The 23,716-nt window shown below is 45.4% G+C and overlaps 1 protein-coding gene and 1 pseudogene across 2 annotated transcripts; one reads left to right on the top strand and one right to left on the bottom strand.

Annotated features, from left to right (window-relative positions):
• Positions 1-385: 385 nt before the first annotated feature.
• Positions 386-23,054, bottom strand: TAS1R1 (taste 1 receptor member 1). Of its 2 annotated transcripts, XM_007532770.1 has the most exons (6): positions 22,864-23,054; positions 15,146-15,452; positions 10,350-11,111; positions 6,780-6,992; positions 6,261-6,381; positions 386-1,317 (listed from the first exon to the last, which is right to left on the bottom strand). In XM_007532770.1, the coding sequence occupies exons 1-6, from the start codon at positions 23,052-23,054 to the stop codon at positions 386-388; spliced, it is 2,526 nt and encodes an 841-aa protein (XP_007532832.1). The 2 variants fall into 2 exon arrangements, with proteins under 2 accessions (XP_007532832.1, XP_060056945.1); XM_060200962.1 differs by lacking the exon at positions 10,350-11,111.
• On the top strand, positions 15,758-16,679 carry LOC103122158 (peptidyl-prolyl cis-trans isomerase A-like; annotated as a pseudogene).
• Positions 23,055-23,716: the final 662 nt, after the last annotated feature.

Below are 23,716 nucleotides of genomic sequence, written 5' to 3'. Positions count from 1 at the left end.
AGTGCCCTCAGTCAGCGCCCCATCATTGCCCAGATGGGAAGCTCAATCAAGGCGCAGACATATATTTCACATCATGTGGTGTGTGTGTGGTGTGTGTCTGTGTGTGGTGTGTATGTGTAAAATGTATTAGAAAAAGGATTAAGGATAAACTTATTTAGAAATAGTAAACCTGGGGTGGGTGTTTCTGGAAAGAAACAAAGAAAAAAAGGACCATTTCACCTTTTTATTGGCCGCCCAGAACCCAGGTTGAACTCTCCCACAGCTTACATTTTCCAAGCTAAGACTAGGACCTCCTCTCTTTCTCCACCCTGACCCTCTCAGGACCTCCTCTCCCTCTCCATCCTGACCCTCGGGGCAGACCGTGTTTGGCTGCTAAACCTAGTGACTAGGTGGAGCAAAAGCGCCTGGTATAATTCTGGATGGAGGCCTGGAAGTGCTCGGTGCTGTTGAGATCTGGGCGGAAGAGGATAACATAACATTTGGGGAGGAAATAGCCACCAAAGCCACTGCTCAGGCTGCTGAAAGCAGCTAGCACATTGACTGCTGGCACATACTGGCCCTGGTAGACACTAGTGGTGGTGAAGAAGGCAATCCAGGACACGAAGTTGAGGAGCAGACTAAAAGTGACACATTTAGCCTCATTGTAGTTCTCTGGAAGATCCTTGCCCACGTAGCTGCAGGTGAAAGCGCTGACTGAGAGGAGGCCGTTGTAGGCAAAAGCCAGCAGAAATCCTGGTGAGTTGGCCTGTGTGCAATCAAGTACCACCAACTGAGGGAAACGATGGTATTCTCTGCTGGGCCGTGGAGTCCACGCCACAAGCCAAGTGAGACAGATAAGCAGCTGGATCATTGAACTGATCACCACAAATAGACCTGCACCATGGTTTTGGACCCAGGCATGGTAGAACGTGGGTACCTTGGCAGAGAACTTGAAGATGAAGACAAGTTGGAAGGAGCGGACTGTCAGGCAGGACAGGAAGATGGCAAAACCGAGGGTAAAGAGAGCCTGGCGCAGCAAGCATGCTAGGGATGTGGGCTCCCCCAAAAAACCATAGAGGCCACAGCTGCCCCCTGCCAGGGATCCTATCATGAGGAAGCACAGCCTGCCCCCAGCTGACCTTACCACTGGGGTGTCTAGGTGCCAAGCAAACAAGCCAGCAGTCCCAGCCAGCAGGAGCTGCAACAGCATATTAGCTGCCAGTAGCACCCAAGAGATGGGCTCGTGCCAAGTCAGAAACACAACAGTGCGTGGGAAGCAGGTCTGGCTTTCCTCAGGTGCCCACTCTTCTTTCCCACAAGGCCAGCAGCTGTGGAGGTCTGGAAAGGAAGAAAGAGAGGGCTCTTGAGAGTCAAGTAAGCATAGCAGAAAAGGAGGACAGTCAGGTGCTGGGAAGACTTAGATTCCTCAGAGGACAGGGAAATGCATACATCCATAAATGGAGCCCCAAACATTTCCTCAAGATTTTTGTGTTAACGACAAATCCTGGAAAGATGTAGTAGGTTCTGGGGGACTCATGATCCCAGAAGGGGTTTACAGACCAGCAGGTCCCTAGGGAAGGGTCTTATATTAGTAGCTCTGCCCACAGATCTGTGTAACAATGATCTTATGGGAGCAGACATTCCCAAAGGAAGGGCATTTTCATCTCTCCCTAACACTTCCACTAATAAATCCACCCTACTGAGCTGCTGCTCTGGGATTTCTCAGAGGCAATACTCTGAAGACAAAAGAAATTTATTCCTGTGCCCACAGAGTAAAAAAGAAAAAAAAAATGGTTCCTAGAATCCAGACCTAGGTTGAGTTTCTTTCTCTTTCTTTCTTTCTTTCTTTCTAATAACTTTTTAATATGAAGATCTTTATTTATTTATGAGAAAGATAGGAGGAGAGAGAAAGAACCAGATATCACTCTGGTTCATATGCTGCTGGGGATCGAACTTGGGACCTCATCATTGAGAATCCAATGCTTTATCCACTGCGCCACTTCCTGGACCACTTTTTTTAATATTTATTTTCCCTTTTGTTGCCCTTGTTTTATTGTTGTTGTAGTTATTATTGTTGTTGTTATTGATGTTGTCATTGTTAGATAGGACAGAGAGAAATGGAGAGAGGAGGAGAGGGGGAGAGAAAGATAGACACCTGCAGACCTGCTTCACCGCTTGTAAAGCGACTCCTCTGCAGGTGGTGGGCTGCAGGCTGGAACCGGGATGCTTAAGCCAGTCCATGTGTGCTTAACCCTCAGCATTACTGCCCGACTCCCCCTAGGTTGAGTTTCTAACTACAACTTTCTTTATTTATTTATATTATCAGAGCACTGTTCAGCTCTGACTTATGGTGGTACTAAGGACTGAACCTAGGATCTTGGAGCCTCAGGCATGAAAGTCTTTTACATAACCACTGTGCTGTTTCTCCAGATTTTCTCTCTTTTTTAATTTTTTTTGTATTTATTTTTCCCTTTTTGTTGCCCTTGTTGTTTTTTTATTGTTGTAGTTATTATTGTTGTCATTGTTGTTGTATAGGACAGAGAGAAATGGAGAGTGGAGGGGAAGACAGAGAAGGGGAGAGAAAGATAGACACCTGCAGACCTGCTTCACTGCCTGTGAAACGACTCCCCTGCATGTGGGGAGCTGGGAGTTCAAACCAGGATCCTTCCTCCAGTACTTGTGCTTTGCATCACGTGCGCTTAACCCGCTGCGCTACCGCCAGACTCCCTCTATTTCTTTTTTAAGGTTTAGGGGCTGGGCGGTGGCACACCTAGTAGAGAACACACATCACAGTGTTCAAGGACTTGTGTCCAAGCTCCCAGCCCCCAGCCCCCAGCCCCCACCTTCAGGGGGGAAGCTTCACAAGTGGTGAAACTGTGCTGCATGTATTTCTCTCCCTTTCTACCTTCCCCTTCCCTCTTTACTTCTTTCTATCTCTACCCAAAATAGATAATTTTTTTTTTTTTTGGCGTCCAGGTTATCACTGGGGCTCGGTGCCTGCACTATGAATCCACTGCTCCTGGAGGCCATTTTTCCCATTTTGTTGCCCTGGTTGTAATTGTTAATTGTATTGTAATTGTTGTTGTTATTGTTATTGTTGTTATTGCCATTGGATAGGACAGAGAAACCGAGAGAGGAGGGGAAGACAGAGATAGACACCTGAAGACCTGTTTCACTGCTTGTGAAGGGACGTCCCTGCAGGTGGGGATCAGGGGGCTCGAACAGGAATCCTTATGCCAGTGCTTGTGTTTTGTGTCATGTGCGTTTACCCCACTGCACTACCACCCTGCCCCCAGATTGACAGATCTTTTTAAAAGATTTTGAGAAAACCAGTGCATCACTAGCACATGCAATGCCAGGTATCAAACTCAGGACCTCACGCCTAAAAGTCCAAGACTTTACCCATTGCACCACCTCCCAGTGTCCTAACTATAACTATAATTTTCTGTAATATTAAGCTTTCATCACTGAACAGAGTATTCCATTTCTGTATTCCCTGCAGACATGCTAGTACCTGCACTCAGGCTAAGCTATCTGTCTTTGGCATGTACCGACTGCTTTTGGCATGGAAAGTACAAGAGATTTCATTCAGAAGACATGGGAAGGTATCCAGGAAGTAAGAGATATATTTTTTTAGATAAAAAGGCGGAATCTAAGGCAAGATCACACCTGTGAGAGATGGAATGGGAGCTCTCTAATAAGGACACAACTAAGTCTTCCAACTATTTTTTTCATTAGTTCCAAACTCAGTCTTGGCAACCATATTCCAATCTTCAGCGAACTGTAGCAAATGACTAGGACCTATGTTCACTGGCTGGATGTGCAGATCCAAGGAGTATCAGGTTGTTCACCTGCTGATCCTGGGTAGCTGTGAATTCCATCTTTATCTGGTGCCTGTGACTTGGAAAGGGAACCCTGTGTTGTTGTTGTTATATTTATTTATTTACTTTTGCTGCCCTTGTTTTATTGTTGTACTTGTTATTGATATCGTTGTTGGATAGGACAGAGAGAAATGGAGAGAGGAGGGGAAGACAGAGAGGGGAAACCTTGTGAAGCAACTCCCGTGCAGGTGGAGAATTGTGGTCTCTAACTGGGATTCTTACACTGGTCCTTGCGGTTCTCACCACGTGGGCATAACCGGCTGCGCTGCCGACTGACTCAGCCAATTTGTTTTTTTTCCTTTCTCACAAGGACTTTAAAAAAAATTATTTATTTGTTATTGGATAGAGACAAAGAGAAATTGAGAGAGAAGGGGGAGATAGAGAGGAAGAGAGACAGAGAGATACCTGCAGACCTGTTTCACCGCCTGTGAAGTGACTCCCCGGCGGGTGGGGAGCCGGGGGCTTGAACCGGGATCCTAATCAGTCCTTGCGCTTTGCACCACGTGTGCTTAATCCGCTGGGCTACTGCCCGACTCCCTATTTTTTTTTTTAAATCTATTGCCCGACTTCATACCCAGGGTCTGTCTCATGTGCTCCACTACTTCTAGGCCTAATTTTTTATTTTATGGTTTTTTAATATATTTATTTATTCCCTTTTGTTGTCCTTGTTGTTATACTGTTGTAGTTAGTTTTGTTGAATCGTTGTTGTTGAATAGGACAGAGAGAAATGGAGCGAGGAGGGGAAGACAGAGAGGGGGAGAGAAAGATAGACACCTGCAGACCTGCTTCACTGCCTGTGAAGCGACTCCCCTGCAGGTGGGAAGCTGAGAGTTCGAACCGGGATTCCTATGCCGGTCCTTGCGCTTTGCGCCACCTGTGCTTAACCCGCTGCACTAACGGCCGACTCCCTGATTTTGTTTTGTTTTTTTGTTTTTTTTTTTTAAGAATGAGAGAGTGAGCTCAGGGGCCAGGAGGTGGCACACCTAGTTAAGCGCACATATTACAATGCACAAAGATGCAGGTTCAAGCCCTTGGTCACCACCTGCAGGGGGAAAGCTTCACGAATGGTGAACCAGGGCTGCAGGTGTCTATCTCTCTCTTTCTCTCTATCTCCTCCCCTCTCAGTTTCTGTCTGTATCCGATTAAAAAAATAAAAGGAGAAAGAGAGAGAATGCACAAAGCACTACTCCACCATCCATGCAGTTCTTTTTTTAAATATTTATTATGTATTCCCTTTTGTTGCCCTTGTTGTAGTTATGATTGATATCCTTGTTGTTGGATAGGACAGAGAGAAATGGAGAGAGGAGGGGAAGACAGAGAGGGGGAGAGAAAGACACCTGCAAACCTGCTTCACCGCTTATGAAGCGACTCCCCTGCAGGGGGGGAGCCGGGGGCTCCAACCGGGTTCCATCCGTGGGTTCCATCTGTGGGTCCTTGCGTTTTGCGCCACATGCGCTTAACCGGCTGTGCTACTGCCTGACTCCCTCATCCGTGCAGTTCTTATTGCTCTCACCTGGCAGGGTTGCAGATGTCTTTCTATTTCTCTACCTCCCTTCTCCTCTCAATTTCTCTCTCTATACATACCCAATAATAAGTGAATAAAAAATATTAAAAGAAAAAACGGGTGGGATTAGGTCCTGGAACATGACGGCAGAGTGGGGGTTGCATCGTTATGTGGAAAACTGGGATTGCTATGCATGTACAAACTATTGTGTTTACTGTAAAACATTAATCCTCCAATAAGGAAGTTAAAAGAAAGAAAGAAAGAAAGAAAGAAAGAAAGAAAGAAAGAAAGAAAGAAAGAAAGAAAGAAAGAAAAAATGAACCTAGGGTTTTACTAATGCACTCATCACTGAGAAACCTACAAGGCCCAAGACATAGCTTCTAATTTTTTTAAAGATTTTATTTATTTATTAATGAGAAATATAGGAGGAGAGAGAGAACCAGACATAACTCTGGTACATGTGCTGCCGGGCATTGAACTCAGGACCTCATGTTTGAGAGTCCGATGCTTTATCCACTGCACCACCTCCCAGACCACCACAACATAGCTTCTAATTTATTTATTTATTTACTCCCTTTCGTTGCCTTTGTTGTTTTATTGTTGTAGTTATTATTGCTGTTGTTGGATAGGACAGAGAGAAATGAAGAATGGAGGGTAGACAGAGGGAGGAGAGAAAGACACCTGCAGACCTGCTTCATCACTTGTGAAGTGACTCCCCTCTCTCTGTCCTAACGACAACATCAACAACAACAACAATAACAATAAAACAACAACAAGGGCAACAAAAGGGAAAATAAGTAAATATTTTTAAAATAAACAAAAAGAAAGTCTGTTGTACCAGAACAGGTGCAACCCCCCTCCTCCCCAGCCTAGCATAGCTTTGATTTAACACTCACCACTCTTGTTGAGAAAGGTGCCGGCCTCACAGGGAACACACTCAAAGCAACAGTGGTGGAAGCCCACAATCACTCGCTGATGCCCTTCAGCACAGTCGCTGGAGCACACAGACATGGGCACCTACAAGAATTTATGGGTATTCTGCAGCTGTATGGAGGCATCTCTGAGCATCTGCCCTCCCAGCTGCCTCCCAAGACAGAGCCCCAGATCCTGCAGGTCAGTGACAGTTATTTGCTAGCCTCTGGTGCTTCTCCATCAGGGCTGGGTATAACTATAGAGGAGGGTCTGAGACCTGGGAACCCCTACTGCTCAGTTTAAGCCTGTCCCCTGTCAGAGGAGGACCTACTGGGGGTTGAACTGTTATGTGGAAAACTGGGAAATGTTATGCATGTACAAACTATTTTACTGTCAACTGTAAACCATTAATCCCCCAATAAAGAGATTTAAAAAAAAGTCCGTCCCCTGAGCTCAGGGCAGAACATTCAGCAGTCATAGGGTGAACAACCACACCCCCTTACCTGGTTGCTTTTTCCATGCCACTTGATTTTGGTCTTATTTATGTTCAGCCGGAGAGGATACCATGTGGAGGAGCCAATGACTCTGAAGCTCCAATTGGGGCCATTCCAGTCCCAGGCAATTATGTCATAGCCACTGAGGGGGTCCCCCTTGTTATTAAATGCCACAGTGTCCTTGTGTAGCAGGAAATTCACCTTATAGAGCTCTTCTAGAAGCTGAAGTAAACAGGGATTATAGAACCACCATGAATAGATACCACCTCTGCCTTCCCAGACCCTGAAGTTCCAGGAAGGAAGGGTTTAGGACTTCCTGAGGCTTTTACTTGGGATGTTTCAGCCTATCTAGAAGTTCTGGTTCTTTTCTCGGAGCCCCTTTCCCTCCAGGGTGTCCCCTTGACCCCATAAATCAGCCTCCTTTTATTTTGGCAGAGCCAGGGACTGACTCCTGCATGCATAATTTCACCAATCCAGGCTGCTTTTCCATTCAGTGAGATACAAAGACACTATAGCACTGGAGCTTCCTTTGGTGCTATGGCAGATTCCATGTGGTAAGGGGGTTAAAACCTGGGCCAGATTTTTTTTTCTCCAGAGTACTACTCAGCTCTGACAATTAATGATTCTGCAGGTTGAATCTGGAATTTCTCATAATCAATCCTATGTACTGTCACTGCACTGTTACTATCCCTCAGCAAACCTCCTCAGTGAGGAGGCTTCAAATGAAAGAGCTCTTTATAAAGATTTTCTTTTAATAGGACAGAGAGACATTGAGAGGGGAAGGGGAAGTAGAGAGGGTGAGAGACACCTACAGCACTGCTTCACCACTCATGAAACTTCCCCCTTGAAGGTAGGGACAGGGGGTTTGAACTTGGATCTTTGAGCATGGTACTGTGTGCACTTAGCCAGATGCATCACAGTTTGGGTCCCAGAGATTATTGTATTGTATTTTATTTTATTTATTTTAAAGGATTATATAGTCCATTATTTAAAATGTTTCTAATAACTGAGACCCTCTAGTAGTTTTCTTTTAAAAAATATTTATTTAGGGAGTCGGGCAGTAGTGCAGCGGGTTAAGCGCACGTGGCACAAAGCACAAGGACTGGCTTAAGGATCCCGGTTCGAGCCCCTAGCTCCCCACCCGCAGGGGAGTCACTTCACAAGCAGCGAAGCAGGTCTGCAGGTGTCTATCTTTCTCCCCCTTTCTGTCTTCCCCTCCTCTCTCCATTTCTCTTTGTCCTATCCAACAACAGCGACATTAATAACAACAATAATTACTACAACAATAAAACAACAAGGGCAACAAAAAGGAAATAAATATTTTTTATATTTATTTATTTCCTTTTATTGCCCTTGTTTTATTATTGTAGTAATTATTGTTGTTATTGATGTCATTGTTGTTGGATAGGACAGAGAGAAATGGAGAGAGGAGGGGAAGACAGAGAGGGGGAGAGAAAGATAGGCACATGTAGACCTGCTTCACCACTTGTGAAGCAACTCACCTGCAGGTGGGGAGCTGGAGGCTGGAACTGGGATCCTTACTCTGGTCCTTGCGCTTTGCATCACCTGCGTTTAACCCGCTGCGCTACTGCCTGACTCCCTTTTATTTTATTTTTGTAATGTATTTATTAGATAGAGACAGAGTAAATTGAGAATGCAGGGGGAGATAGGGAAAGAGACAGAGAGACACTTGCAGCTGTACTTCACCACTTGTGAAGCATTCTCCCTGCAGGTAAGGACCAGGGGTTTGAAGCCCAGTCTTTCCATGCTGTGGTGTGTGCACTTAACCAGGTGTGCCACTGCCTGGCCCTGAGATTCTTTCTTAAATTATTATGAAGGGCTGGGGAGGCAGCATAATGGTTATGCAAACAGACTCTGAGGTCCCAGGTTCAATCCTCAGCCCCACCATAAGCCAGAGCTGAGCAGTGCTCTGGTTTTTTCTGTGTGTCTTTCTCTGTATCACTCTCTCTCAATAAAATAATTATCATCACTATTTTTTTTAATTTAAAAAAATTTTATTTATTTATTTTCCCTTTTGTTGCCCTTGTTGTCTTTTTTTTTATTGTTGTTGTAGTTATTATTGTTGTTGTTATTGATGTGGGTGTTATTGGATAGGACAGAGAGAAATGGAGAGAGGAGGGGAAGACAGAGGGGGGAGAGAAAGATAGACACCTGCAGACCTGCTTCACCGCCTGTGAAGCGACTCCCTGCAGGTGGGGAGCCGGGGGCTGGAACCCGGATCCTTATGCTGGTCCTTGCGCTTTGCGCCACCTGCGCTTAACCCACTGCGCTACCGCCCGACTCCCTCATCACTATTTTTTAAATTGCCTCCAGGGTTATCGCTGGGGCTCAGTGCTGGCACTACAAATCCTTGGCTCCTGGTGGCCATTTCTTTTCTTTTTATTTTATTTTTATTTGACAGGACAAAGAGAAAATGGGAGTGAATGGGAGATAGAGAGAGGGGGATGCCGAGTGGTGGTACACCTGGTTGAGTGTTCACATTACAGTGCACAGGGACCTGAGTTGAAGTCCCCAGTCCCCACCTGTAAGGGGAAAGCTTCACTAGTGGTAAAGCAGGGCTGCAGGTGTCTATTTTTCTCTGTTCTCTCTGTCTCCCCCCTTCTTCATATCTCTCTGTTCTATCCAGCAACAGCAATGGCAATAATAATTGTTATTATTATTATAACAATTATTATTATAACAAGGGCAAAAAATGGCCTCCAGGAGCAGTGGATTTATAGTGCAAGCACTGAGCCCCATTGATAACCCTGGAGGATAAATAAATAAATAAATATAAAACAGGAAGAGAGGGGTATCGGGCGATAGCGCAGCGAGTTAAGTGCAGGTGGTACAAAGCACAAGGACTGGAGGAAGGATCCTGGTTCAAGCTCCCAGCTCCCCACCTGCAGGGGAGTCACTTCATAGGCGGTGAAGCAGGTCTGCAGGTGTCTGTCTTTCTCTCCCCCTCTTTGTCTCCCCTCCTCTCTCCATTTCTCTCTGTCCTATCTAACAACGATGACACCAATAATAACTACAACAATAAAACAAGGGCAACAAAAGAGAATAAATAAATATTTAAAAAAAACAACAGGAAGAGAGAGAGAGAGAGGTACCTGCAGACCTGCTTCACCACTCATGAAGCTTCCTCGATGTAGGTGGGGAGTGGGGGCTTGAACCTGAATCCTTGCACATGGTGATATGTTTGCTTAACTGAGTGTGTCACCACTGGACCCCTAATAATCATTATATTTAACCAAACTACTCCTGAGCTGTGGCTTATGATGGCATGATGAACCTGTGAATTTGAAACCTCTGGCATGAACATCTTTTTCATAACCATTATGCTATCTCTACTCCCCCGACACCATCACTTTACAGAGTTTCTTAGCCTTGGATATAAAGCATGGTGGCTAGGAGGGGGCAAGGTTTGGGGAAGAGAGGTCTAAGAGGAAGGATCTGCCCTCTAGTTGATGACCTTTGCCACTCAACCCTCAGCACTTAGGGTGACCAGACAGTGGCTACTTTTCTTCCCTTAGGAAAACACCCTGCCACAGGGTGCCAGGGGCTGGACTGCCTTACCTGCTCAGGGTAGACTTGTCCCCTGGAACAGGCTCCTGAGGTGCAGCCCAGGAGATGGTGCAGGCCATGGGCCACAGCATAGACAGCCTGGTACACATTGTAAGCAGAACTCATGGAGAAGGCTGCAAGCGTGGGCATCATGTGCTCAGTGAAAGCCTGACATTCTCTGCAGAGCTGGCTGGCACCACACTTGGAGCCCCTGGAGCAAGCTTGGCTGGCCACCTTGTCTGCCCTGACATAGGCCTCTTCAAACTCCTTCAAGCCAGGGACAGTTTTCTGCTGGATGGCCACACCGAGCACAGTGCCAATGGCCCAAATGCCTGGCACCCTGCTGATGTGTCTGGAGATGGCCCAATCCTCGGAGGCAAGCCACACCTTAGCAGTCAGGTTGGCCAGCACCACAGACTCGAAGAACACCCAGGCCGGCTGCCTGGCAGAGAAAACTACCACGACAGTGGTCCTGGCCTGGGCCAGGCTGTGCACCAAGCTCTGCATGCTCTCATCACCAGGCAGGGCCGAAGAGGGCATGATACCCTTGAAAGCAATACAGATGCCTTTCTCGGTGGCCTGGTTCTCCAGCGCCTGTATGCCCAGCTGACCGTAGTCTCCAGCACTGCCCACCAGTGAGATCCAGACCCAGCCAAAGCTCTGTAGCATCATCACCATGATATCCACTTGGTGTCTGTCACTGGGAATGGTGCGCAGGAAGGACGGGTACTGCTGCTTTGCACTGAGTATTGTGCTGCTGGCCTCATAGCTGATCTGTGGGAGTTCAGTTGAGCAAGTTTAGGGGACATCAGCCTCCTCTGAGGGTCCCCTTAGAGCTTGCCCACTGATGGTGTGGGGACACAGGAAGGTGAAGACAATTTTCCCAATCTAATTCTCAAGGAGAGCCCTACTCAATAAGCAGGAGAGAGACAAGTTACAAGCAAAACAGGAGGCAGAATCCTGGGGAAATTCCGAGAGAGGAAAGAGAAGCTTTTCCCAGCAGGTAAAGAAGGAGGCATGTGGGAAGGGGTAGATAGCATAATGGTTATGCAAAGAGACTCTCAATCCTGAGGCTCCAAAGTCCCAGGTTCAATCCCCTGCACCACCATAAACCAGAACTGAGCAGTGCTCTGGTAAATAAATAAATAAATAAATAAAATTAAAAAAAAAGAAGGAGGCATGTGTTCTAGACAAATGGAACAGGACCTACATGCAGGTAGTGAAATTATGATATATGACTGGTGTTCTAGGGAACTTCGCTGGGCAAGAATTTAAGGCCAGGAAGAGGTCAAAAGTGGTTTAGATCAGAGTAAGACACTCTCACACTTAGGCACTTGGTTCCTTAAGCCTAAGACCCTTTAAGGTTGGAACTCTAATTTTGGTGAAGAGTATGTTAGATTTATTTATTTAATTATTTAAACCAGAACACCCCTTAGCTGTGGTTTATGGTGGTGCTGGAGATTGAACTTAGGACATCTGAATCTCAGACATGGAAGTCTTTTTGCACAACTGTACACTATCTTCCTAGTCTGGTGAAGACTATTAAAAAAAAAAGGTGGGGGGGAATGGGTGGTGGCACACCTGGCTGAGCACACATGCTACAATGCACAGAAACCCAGGTTCGGACCCCAATCCCCACTTGCAGGAAGAAAGCTTCACAGGTGATGAAGCATTGCTGCAGGTCGGTCTCTCTCTCTCTCTCTCTCCCCCCTTCATCTCAATTTCTGGTTATCTCTTTCCAATAAATAAAGATAATAAATTTAAAAAAAAGAAAAGAAATTATCCTGGATCAGTGAAGCCCCAGAGATGACAAAAACTTATTTTTTAAAAAAAGGCTGAAGACCAGAGCCAGGGAGACCCTTAGAAGGCTGCTGGAATTACATAGATGAAGACAAAGGTCATTAGAGTTAAAGTGATGGCAGTGGTGACAGAAAAGAGGGTTTGGTTCTGGTAGCATTTACAAGACTGGGGTGGGGGGGCAGTGGCCCACCTGGTTGAGCTCACATATTACACTTCCTCTCCACCTGTAGGGGGGATGTTTTAAGAGTGATGAAGTAGGTTTTCAAGTGTCTTTCTTTCTCTCTCTCTTTTTATAGTTTATTTTTAAATGAATGAGAGAGATACAGTTGTTTATATTTAGTGGGAGAGAGAGACCAGAGCACCTCCATGCAGCTCTGGCTTAGTTGGTGCTGGGCTCTGAACCTGTGACCTTGGAGCCTCAGCCATGAGAGTCTCTTTGCATAACCATGATACCACCTCCCTAGCTCTCTCTCTCCTTATCTATCTTTCCCTCCCCTCTCAATTTCTCTCTGTCCCATCAAATAAAATATAAGTAAAAGGGGGAAAAAAAAAAAAGAAAAACAATGGCCACTAGGAGTAGTGGATTCATGGTATTGGTGCAAAGCCCCCATGATAACCTCGGTGGCAATAAGAAGAAGAAGGAAGAGAAGATGATTAAAATAGAGGCCATGGGCTGGGGGAAATAGCATAATGGTTATGCAAAAAGATTTTCATGCCTGAGGCTCTGACCTCCTAGGTTCATTCCTCGGTACCACCATAAGCCAGAGCTGAGAAGTGCTCTAGTGTCTGTCTGTCTCTTTCCCTCTATTTCTCTCATTAAAATAAATAAATAGGGGGTCTGGCGGTAGCGCAACGTGTTAAGCGCATGTGGCGCAAAGCGCAAGGACCGGCAGAAGGATCCCGGTTAGAGCCCCCGGCTCCCCACCTGCAGGGGCGTCGCTTCACAGGCGGTGAAGCAAGTCTGCAGGTGTCTATCTTTCTCTCTCCCTCTCTGTCTTCCCCTCCTCTGTTGGGAACATGTGTGGGCCTGAGAGTCAAGACAGACTTGGTTCTTTCCTTCTTGACTCTCAGGCCCACACATGTTCCCAACACTCCTCTCTCCATTTCTCTCTGTCCTATCTAACAACAAACGACATCAACAACAACAATAATAACCACAACAAGTTTACAACAACAAGGGCAACCAACGGGGGAAAAATGGCCTCCAGAAGCAGTGGATTCATGGTGCAGGCACTGAGCCCCAGCAATAACCCTGGAGGCATAAATAAATAAATAAATAAATAAACAAACAAACAAACTATGGGAAAAAAAGAATTAAAAAAAAATAGGGGCCAGGTGGTGGTGCACCTGGTTAAGCACATGAGCAAGGACCCAAGTTCAACCCCTGCCCCCAGTTCCTAACTTCAGGGTGAAAGCTTCATGTGCTGCAGGTCTTGGCCCCACTTTCTCTTGCCTCTCAATTTCTTTCTGTTCCCATGGGTTGTACCATGGGGTTAAGGGGGGGGGGAAGTGTGTAGGTAAGTGGGATCACTGAGTTCCAGATGGGCAGAGGTGGCCCCACCAGATGGACAGGGGCAAGGACACAGGAAAGCTTTTGCAGCACTGGGAGAGAAGTTCACTTTGAGGTTTGCAGGGTTCATAAAATGGAAAGACTGTATGCATGTCTGGAAATGAGGTCCAAAGCTCAGACATCAACAGGAAAACTAGACCCTGGGACTGTCTCCATGGAGCCATGTCCTCCCTGGAAGAGGGAAATGTCTGCTCTCAGTAACTGCCTGTCTTTCTTGAGGAGGCTGGAATCAGAGAAATTCCCTGAGAAAGAGAAAGAGACAGGGCACTGTCATAAGTGCCAAGGAAAGAGAGTCATAGAAGCATAGTCATAGGATTAGGCATTGGTGCATCTGATTAAGCACACACCATTTGCAAGGACCCAGCTTAAAGTCCCTGGTCCCCACCTGCAAGGGTAAAGCTTCAGGAGTAGTGAAACAGTCCTGCAGTTGTCTTTTTTTCTCTCTCCTTCTTTCTCTCCCCCTTCTCTACTACCTTTCTTTCCCTATAAAAAAAAATACAAAAACCAGGAGTCGGGTGGTAGTGCTGTGGGTTAAGCACACGTGGCGCAAAGCCCAAGGGCCAGCTTGAGGATCCCGGTTAGAGCCCCTGGCTCCCCACCTGCAGGGGAGTTGCTTCACAGGTGAAGCAGAGGTCTGCAGGTGTCTATCTTTCTCTCCCCCTCTCTGTCTTCCCCTCCTCTCTCCATTTTTCTCTGTTTTATCCAACAACGGCGACATCAATATTAACTACAACAATAAAAAACAAGGGCAATAAATAAACATAAAATAAACAAAAAGCCAACAGATAGTTATCAAGATCACAAAAATATCCCATAAAGAAGGCTGGTGGTGGGAGGCAGCTGGGTAATGGCACATTGCTTAAAATCATATATTACAGTGCACAAGGATCCAAGAATAGAGAAGTCTATGAAGACGTTTCAAAGGAAAGGAGGCAGAGAAAGTGAAAGAACCCTTCTGGAAGATGACTAAGGTGGTGGGGAGGGGGGCAGGGGTGAGGTCAGCTTATAGGGAGAGGCTGAAGAGCAGAGGGGGAAGGCCCAGAGGACCACATGGCACAGGGAGGGAAACCACACTTTTTATCTGGACAGAAGTGGCAAGGGGGAGAGCAGGGCTATGTGATGGGCTTTGTGGATTGGCAAACAGAGGGTGTTTAGAGCTCAAATGTGTGATAAAAAACAGGAGTTAGAAATGAAGTTTCAAAGGATCTTGGGTTTTTTCCCTTGAGCCTTTCCTCTGGAAGCTGCATCTGAATTGGAAGGCACACAGGAGTGGGGATGGGTATGTCAAAGGGTAGGGACTTATGCAATGTGAGGGGTGATCTCCCAGAGCATCCCAGGAGCCAGACCGGCCTCTTAAGTGTGGCAGCTCTTGCTCACCCAGCCACCCCCCTGCTGGATTTGCCAGGAGAGGGGACAAACAGCCTGGGTTCCAGCTTACCAGGGGCACCAGGAAGGGGCTGAGCAGGGAGGCGGTGGTGGCAGCTCGTTGGGTGGTATCAGGTCCTATCACGGCCACAGCCTCTGGGGAATGGTGGGAAGGGCTTCCGGGCACCTTTGAACAGCACGCACCCAGCAGGGAGATCACACGTAGCGTGGCGTACACATTGGCTGACTCTGAGCACACATCGTACAGCTCGTACCCCAGAGTGACATTGGGCAGCAGCGCTGTGGAGTTGTTTATCTCCTCAATGGCGAATCGCATGGCCTGGAAGTGGTGGTAACCATGACCATTGAAGCTGTTGGGCCTGCAGGGAAGGCCAAGCCAAGAGATATAAAGGATGAGGCCCTGTCCAGACCCTCAGGACCACTAGCATCCCAAGGCCTGGGGGTTAGAAAGGAATCCCTAGTGGTCTGGGAGGTGGTGCAGAGCTGTCAAGCTCTGGTTCTCTTTCTCTCTCCTCATTTCGTAAATAAATAAATAAATAAATAAATAAATAATATCAAAGTTTAAGACCCCAGTCTCCACTTGCAGGGAGAAAGCTCTACAAGAGATGAAGACGTGCTAAATGGGTAGATGCCTCCACCTAGTTGCTGCTAGCATCCCATGACCATGATCAACCCCACTGTGTTCTTCCATATTGCAGTTGACAGTGAGCCCTCGGGCCACTTCTCCTTCAAACTGTTTACAGACAAAGTACCAAAGACTGAAGAAAATTTTCATACTCTGAGCACTGGAGAGAAAGGGTTTGGTTACGAAGGTTCCTGCTTTCACAGAGTTATCCCTGGATTTATGTGCTAGGCTGGTGATGGCATTGGAGGCATTGGAGGCAAGTCCATCTACAGGGAAAAATTTGAGGATGAGAATTTCATCCTGAAGCATATGGACCCTGGCATCTTGTCAATGGCAAATGCTGGACCCAACACAAATGTTCATCTTCCTGCTGAGACCTAGTGGTTGCATGGTAAGTATGCGGTCTTCGGCAATGTGAAGGAGGGCATGAGGTGATGAGGGCTTTGGCTCCAAGAATGGCAAGACCAGCAAGATCACCATTGCTGACTGTGGACAAATCTAATAAATATGAGTTGTGTTTTATTTTAACCACCAGATCATTTGTTCTGTAGCTCAGAAGAGCACCTCACTCCCACCACCACCACCACCACCACCACCCCTGTTCAAAATACCCTGTAACTGTGCTCTTGCTACAGTCTTTTGGTTTCCATATTTTCCTTATTTCCTAATTTCCTATTGATCTCTTCCAAGTCTAGCTGGGCTGCAGAGTTAAGTTTATGATTATGAAATAAAAAAATAAACAGTAAAAAAAAAAGAAGAAATGCTGAAGGTATTTCTCTCCCCTTTTCCCTGTCTTCCTCTTCCCTCTCTCTGTCTCTATCTGAAATAAGTAAATAAATAACTGTAAAAATAACAAATAAGGTGGTTTGGGAGGTGGCACAGTGGATAAACCACTGGACTCTGAAGCATGAGGTCCTGAGTTCAATCCCTGGCAGTAAATGGTTCTTTCTCTCCTATCTTTCTCATGAATAAATAAATAAAATTAAAAAAAATAAAGTGGGGGTATATAGCATAATGGTTATGCAAAGAAACTCTCATGCTGGGGTTGGGCAGTAGTGCAGCAGGTTAAGCACACATGTCGTGAAGTACCAGGACTGGCATAAGGATTCCGCTTCGAGCCCCCGACTTCCCACCTGCAGGGGGTCACTTCACAGGCGTGAAGCAGGTCTGCAGGTGTCTATCTTTCTCTCCCCCTCTCTGTCTTCCCCTCCTCTCTCCATTTCTCTCTGTCCTAGCCAACAACAATAACATCAATGGCAACAAAATGGAAAAAAATGGCCTCCAGGAGCACAGGCACCAAGCCCCAGTGATAACCCTGGATGCAAAAAAAAAAAAAAAAAAAGAAACTCTTATGCCTGAGGCTCTAGTGACCCAGGTTCAATTCTCTCTCTTTTTAAAAATTCTACTTATTTATTTATTATTGGATAGATACAGAGAAATTGAGAGATGAGGAAGAGATGGAGAGGGAAAGAGACAGAGAGACACCTGCAGCCCTACTTAATCACTTATGAAGTTTTCCCCCTGCAGGGGCTTGAGCCTGGGTCCTTGTGCAATGTAATGTGAGTGCTTAATCAGGTTCACCACCACCTGACCACTCAGGTTAAATTCTTTTTAAAAAAATATTTATTTATTTATTCCCTTTTATTGCCCTTGTTGTTTTATTGTTGTAGTTATTATTGTTGTTGTTATTGATGTCATCATTATTGGATAGGACAGAGAGAAATGGAGAGAGGAGGGGAAGACAAAGAGGGGGAGAGGAAGATAGACACCTGCAGACCTGCTTCATCGCTTGTGAAGCAGCTCCCCCGCAGGTGGGGAGCCGTGGGCTCAAACCGGGATCCTTCAGCTGGTCCTTGCGCTTTGCGCCATGTGCACTTAACTCGCTGTGCTACCGCCTGACTTCCAGGTTCAGTTCTTTACACCACCATAAACCAGATGTGAGCAGTGCTCTAGAAACAAACAAAAAAACAAACAAGAAACCTCTAAGACTACCTGTTAAGTCCCCTACAACCATAACCTCCACAGAAGCACTGCAGCACACACATTACTGTTAACAGGCCTTGAGAGAACAGGAGGCATATTGGAGAAACACACATACTATCTTCCCTCCAAGAATAGTGGTTCTGGGGAGGAGGCAGGAGATGGGGTGTCTGGTAGAGCACATATGTTGGCATTTGCAGGACCTAGGCTCAAGCCCCCCAGTCTCCAGGTGCAGGTGGGAAGCTTCACACGTGGTAAGACTGTGCTGCAGGTGTCTTTCTTTCACCCTCTCTAAGTCCCCTTTCCCTCTTAAATTCTGTCTCTATCAAAAGCAAATAAAATAAAATAGTAAAAAAAAGAATTTTAGTATTAAAAAGCTCACAATTGCCAGTGTGGGTTGTACTGTTATGTGGAAAACTGAGAAATGTTATGCACGTACAAACTATTGTATTTACTGTCGAATGTAAAACATTAATCCCCCAATAAAGAAATAATAAAAAAAATATTACAAAGGGTTAAAGAATAGGAAAGCTATCAGGGGAGGGGATGGGACACAGAGTTCTGGTGGTGGGAATTGTGTGGAGTTGTACCCCTCTCATCCTATGGCTTTATCAATGCTTCCTTTTTTTTTTTTTTTTTTTTTTACCAGAGCACTGCTCATCTCTGGTTTATGGTGGTGCGAGGGATTGAACCTGGGACCTGACAGAGCCTCAGGCATAAGACTTCGTTTGCATAACCATTGTGCTATCTACCCCTTCAATGCTTCCTTTTTATAAATACATAAAAAAACATTAATCCGCCAATAAAGAAATTAAAAAAAAAAAAAGGGAGAAAGGGAGTCAGGTAGTAGCGCAACAGGTTAAGTGCATGTGGCACAAAGTGCAAGGACCGGCATAAGGATCCCAGTTCAAGCCCCTGGCTCCCCACCTGCAGGGGCGTCGCTTCACAGGCAGTGAGGCAAGTCTGCAGGTGTCTGTCTTTCTCTCCCCCTCTCTGTCTTCCCTTCCTCTCTCCACTTCTCTCTGTCCTATCCAACAACGAACGACATTAACAACAATAATGGCTACAACAAGGGTAACAAAAGGGGGGGAAATGGCCTCCAGGAGCAGTGGATTCATGGTGCAGGCACTGAGCCCCAGCAATAACCCTGGAGGCAAAAGAAAAAAAAATTCTTCCACTGACTAGGTGAAGCCCACCCATACTATGAAGGGCAATATGTTCTACACAGCTTGTTGGTTTCAGTGTGAGTCTCATTAGAAAATATCTTTACGGGGAATGTTATGCATGTACAAACTATTGTACTTACTGTTGAGTATAAAACATTAATTCCCCAATAATAAAAAAAAAATCATTCCCCCCCCAAAAAAAGAAAATATCTTTACAAGCTGGAGAGATAACTCAGAAATAGAACACAGGTACTGGAGACAGGAATATTGGATTCCATCCCTAGCACTACCCAAGCCAGAGTTTTGGTCACTTTCTTTCTTTTGTAACTATGATGTGCATGTATGCTCTAGCTCTTATAAAAATAAGGGCCAATGATATAGCTCACTTGGATAGTGTGCTGCTTTGCCATGTGTGTAACTCAGGTTAGATACTTAGCCCCAACCACAACAAAAGAAGCTTCAGAGCTGTGATCTCTCCCTTTCTCTCTCTCTCCCCCCACCCTCTTTCTCTCTTTCTCTCTCTCTTTGCCTCTCTGTTGCTATCTAAATTTAAACAAGTAAGTAAAGCTGTATCTTGGGAAATGGTGCAGTGAACAAAGTGTTGAATCTCAAGCATGAAGTCCTGAGTTCGATCCCCAGCATCACATGTGCCAGACTGATGCTCTAGTTCTCGTTCTCTCTCTCGTAAATATATAAAATCTTTAAAGATAAATAAGTCAATCTTGAAAAATACCTTCATAGCAGTCTGGGAAGTGGCTCAGTAGATAAAGCTTTGAACTCTCAAGCCAAGGGCCTAGCTCTATCCTGGCAGGTGCCAGGATAATGTTCTGGTTTCCCCCCACCTCCATTGATAAATTAATAAACATTAGAAAAAAAATACCTTCACAGTCTGGTGAAATAGCTTCCTTGGATAGTGTGTTTCTTTGTTGTGTTTGAGACCTAGGCTCTAGCCTAGCCCCCACTGCATTATAGGAAGATTCAGGGCTGTGGCCTCTTTCACTCCCTGCCTCTAAAATCAATATGAATAAATAGATTAATTAAAAGTGCCCTGGGAGATGGGCAGTAGTAGCACAGCGGGTTAAACGCACGTGGCGCAAAGCGCAAGGACCAGCATCAGGATCCCGGATCGAGCCCCCAGCTCCCCACCTGAGGGGAGTCGCTTCACAAGTCGCTTGCGGTGAAGTAAGTCTGCAGGAGTCTATGTTTCTCTTCCCCTCTCTGTCTTTTCCTCCTCTCTCCGTTTCTCTCTGTCCTAGCCAACAACGATGACATCAATAACAACAACAATAAAACAACAAGGGCAACAAAAGGGAATAAATTAATATTTTTTTAAAGGAAATATTTTTTAAAAAGTACCCTAAAAATGTTCAGGGGGCGGGGGAGACAGCATAATGGTTATGCAAACAGACTCTCATGCCTGAGGCTCCTAAGTCCCAGGTTCAATCCCCTGCACCACCATAAGCCTGAGCTGAGCAGTGCTCTGGTGTTTTTCTCTCTCTCTCCTCTCTCTTCTCTCTCTCTCCATCTCTCTCAAAAATAAAATTAATAAAAAAATAAAATTAATAAAAAAATAAAATTAAAAAAAAATGTTCAGGTCCTGGAACATGATGGCAGGCGAAGGACCTGGGGGGAGATGGATTGTTATGTGGAAAACTGAGATATGTTACACATGTACAAAGTACTGTATTTTACTGTCAACTGTAAACCATTAATCCCTCCAATAAAGAAAAAAAACCAACAATAATGATAGGACAAAGAAAAAAAACCCAAAACTTCACATGGCTGGGGAGACAGCATACATAAAGGATATGCAAAAAGACCTGAATGTCTGAATGTCTGAGGCACCAAAGGTCTCAGATTCAATATCCAGCACTACCATAAGCCAGAACTGAACTGAACAGTGCTCTGGAAAGAAGCAAAGGAACCTTCACAGCAACATCCAGATCACTTTCCAAATAGCTAGACTTCACATTCATCTATTTCAAGTTGATGGGGTGGTGTTCAGGAATTGAACCTGAGATGTCAGAGGTTTAGGCACTAAAGTCTTTTGAATAACCATTATGCTAGCTCCACAGCTCTAACAAGTTTTAACTAGCACTTTGTATGTGTGGGAAGATCCATAGTCTTCTTTTTTTTTAAATTTATTTATTTATTTATTAATGAGAAAGATAGGGGGAGAGAGAGAAAGAACCAGACATCTTTCTGGTACATGTGCTGCCAGGAATTGAACTCAGGACCTCTTGCTTGAGAGTCCAACACTGTGCTACCTCATGGACCACAAAATCCATGTTCTTTTTATTATTATTATGATATTATCTTTATTTATTGGATAGAGACAGTCAGAAATCAAGAGGGAGGAGGGTGATAGAGAAGGAGAGAGACAGAGAGACACCTACAGCCCTGCTTCACCATTCATAAAGCTTTCCCCGCCTGCAGGTGGGAACTGGGGACTCAAACCCGGGTCCTTACACACTGTAATACATGCGCTCAACCAGGTGTGCCACCACCTGGCCCCCAAAATCCATATTCTTTACCGTTTCCTTTGGAAACTATTGCCTGGACCATGGACAGGAATATGAAGGACAATGACTAAAGAAACTTTGTGTCTCTTCTTTTTCTAATTAATTGATTAATTAACTAATGCTATAAAAGAGACCAGGGCACTGCTCCAACATATATGGTAGTGGAGATTAAAAAGCAAAGCCAAGGGAGTCGCAAACCGCAAAAGACTGGCCTAAGGATCCAAGCTCAAGCCCCGGGCTCCCCACCTGCAGGGGGGTTGCTTCACAGGTGTTGAAGGAGGTCTGCGGGTGTCTATCTTTCTCTCTCCCTCTCTGTTTTCCCCCATCTCTCTCCATTTCTCTCTGTCCTATCCAACAATGACGACAATAATAACTACAATAATAAAACAAGGGCAACAAAAGGGAATTAATATTTAAAAAAAAAAACCTTAAAAAAAAACCAAAAAAAACAAAGCCACATCATGGAAGTCCTATGTAGCACCCACTGAGCCAATTCCTGGCAATAATTTTCATTACTATTATTATTATTATTTTATTTATTTATTTTTTTACCAGAGCACTGCTCAGCTCTGGCTTGTGGTGTTGCAGGGGACTGAACCTGGGACTTTGGAAGCTCAGGCATGAGAGTCTCTTTGCATAACCATTATGCTATCTACCCCCACAATAATCTTCTTTACAAGGAATATACTTGCTTTTTTCTACACAGATTGTCATTTTCATGAAGGCACCACACTAGTTTATTTTAGCTAAACTACTGAAGTATCTACAGCTGTGTATCTCTCCTCTCCCCATAGACAACCACACTTGTTGTCTAGTAGACTGAGTTTGAACTTGAATAGGGTAAAGGACAGACTTGCTTAACCATGTCACCCAGCCAGGAATAACTGAGGTGAGTTAAAAAAAAAAAAAAAAAAAAAACCTTTATTTTATAGGAGGGGGTAGATAGTATAATGGTTACACAAAGAAATTCTCATGCCTTAGGCTCTAAAGTCCCTGGTTTAATCCCCACATCACCATAAGCCAGAGCTGAGCAGTGCTCTGGTAAGAAAAATTAAATAAATATTTTATTTGACAAGACAGACAGAAATTAAGAGGGGAAGGGGATAGAGAGGGAGAGAGTGACAAAGAGACACCTGCAGACATGGAGAGACTGGGGCTTGAACCTAGGTCCTTGCACGTGGTAACACAAGCACTTAAACAGGTGCACTACCACCCAGCTCCAGAATGGGCTTATTATACAAAGGATTATTTTTCCCACTCAGGACAAAATAATCTATTCTAAAGGGGAACCTAGGTGGAAGTGCCAGGGAAGTTGGCAACTGAAAGTTGGAGAGGGACTAGAGTCAGTTCTAGTGATAACTCCAAAGGCAGTAAGAGCAAGGTTGGGGGGGAGATAGAGATAAAGAGACAGAGAGTCAGAGAGGGTCCCATAGGTACATGTCCCACTAAGTGATGGTTATCTTGAGCCCTTACTCACCTGTCACAATGGGTCACTGTGGGCCTGCGTCTCACCTCCACACAATCTGAATGGAGAGAGAACATGCCTACAACAAGGTAATCTCCGGGGAGGTTGAATTCAGGAGCTGGCTCCATGTCTTGACAGCCTAAAGTCCAGCAGCAGGAGAGAGACAACTGCAGGCCCAGCAGTTGAACAGTCCAAAGTGACATCCTGGCCAGACAATCTTATGCTTGGCATGGCCAACTAAGGCCATCTAGTCAGGTCCCACTGTTTAAATCGAATAGATAGCAGCTGCCCAGCTGCTTCCCAATTTCATGTCTTAAAGGGGGTGGGAATAGAAATCAGTTGTAAGAACCTGGTGTTTGCCTTGGGCTTCCGGCCATCCATCCCATTCAGGAACTGGGCAAAGCGAAGACAGATGCAAACCAGGTGGCAGCACTGACTCTTCCCTGGATGGTTGTGGGGTTTGTCCTTCTCTGGTGTCAGTGGATTCACCTGGCTCAAAAAGAAAACTGGTTCTCCACCTCCTGCCCTCCCTTGGGGAACATAATGTAGGAAGGATGTTGTTGTGACACAGTATCTATATGGGGCACCTGAGAGACAGGGAGGTACACACTGACTATTGGGGATGTGCTGATTAAAATTTTTTTTTAAATATTTATTTTCCTTTTTGTTGCCCTTGTTTTTTTTCATTGTTGTTGTAGTTATTGTTGTTGTTGATGATGTCATCGTTGTTAGATAGGACAGAGAGAAATGGAGAGAGGAGGGGAAGACAGAAAGGAGGAGAGAAAGATAAGACACCTGCAGACCTGCTTCACTGCCTGTGAAGCGACTCCCCTGCAGGTGGGGAGCTGGGGGCTCGAACCGGGAT

The sequence above is a fragment of the Erinaceus europaeus genome, chromosome 11 (assembly GCF_950295315.1).
Source record: "Erinaceus europaeus chromosome 11, mEriEur2.1, whole genome shotgun sequence".
Taxonomy (NCBI): domain Eukaryota; kingdom Metazoa; phylum Chordata; class Mammalia; order Eulipotyphla; family Erinaceidae; genus Erinaceus; species Erinaceus europaeus.
The sequence above is the reverse complement of the archived record's forward strand: the minus strand, read 5'-3'. Positions and strand labels throughout refer to the sequence as shown.

Bases quoted from the DNA above. Each gene is read 5' to 3' on its own strand.
- TAS1R1 (XM_007532770.1), bottom strand. From the start codon at position 23,054: ATGTCACTTTGGACTGTTCAACTGCTGGGCCTGCAGTTGTCTCTCTCC. The intron at 15,453-22,863 runs GTGAGTAAGGGC...CCTTCCCTGCAG, and splicing joins ACAGTGACCCATTGTGACAG to GCCCAACAGCTTCAATGGTC. The intron at 11,112-15,145 runs GTAAGCTGGAAC...GAACTCCCACAG, and splicing joins GCCCCTTCCTGGTGCCCCTG to ATCAGCTATGAGGCCAGCAG.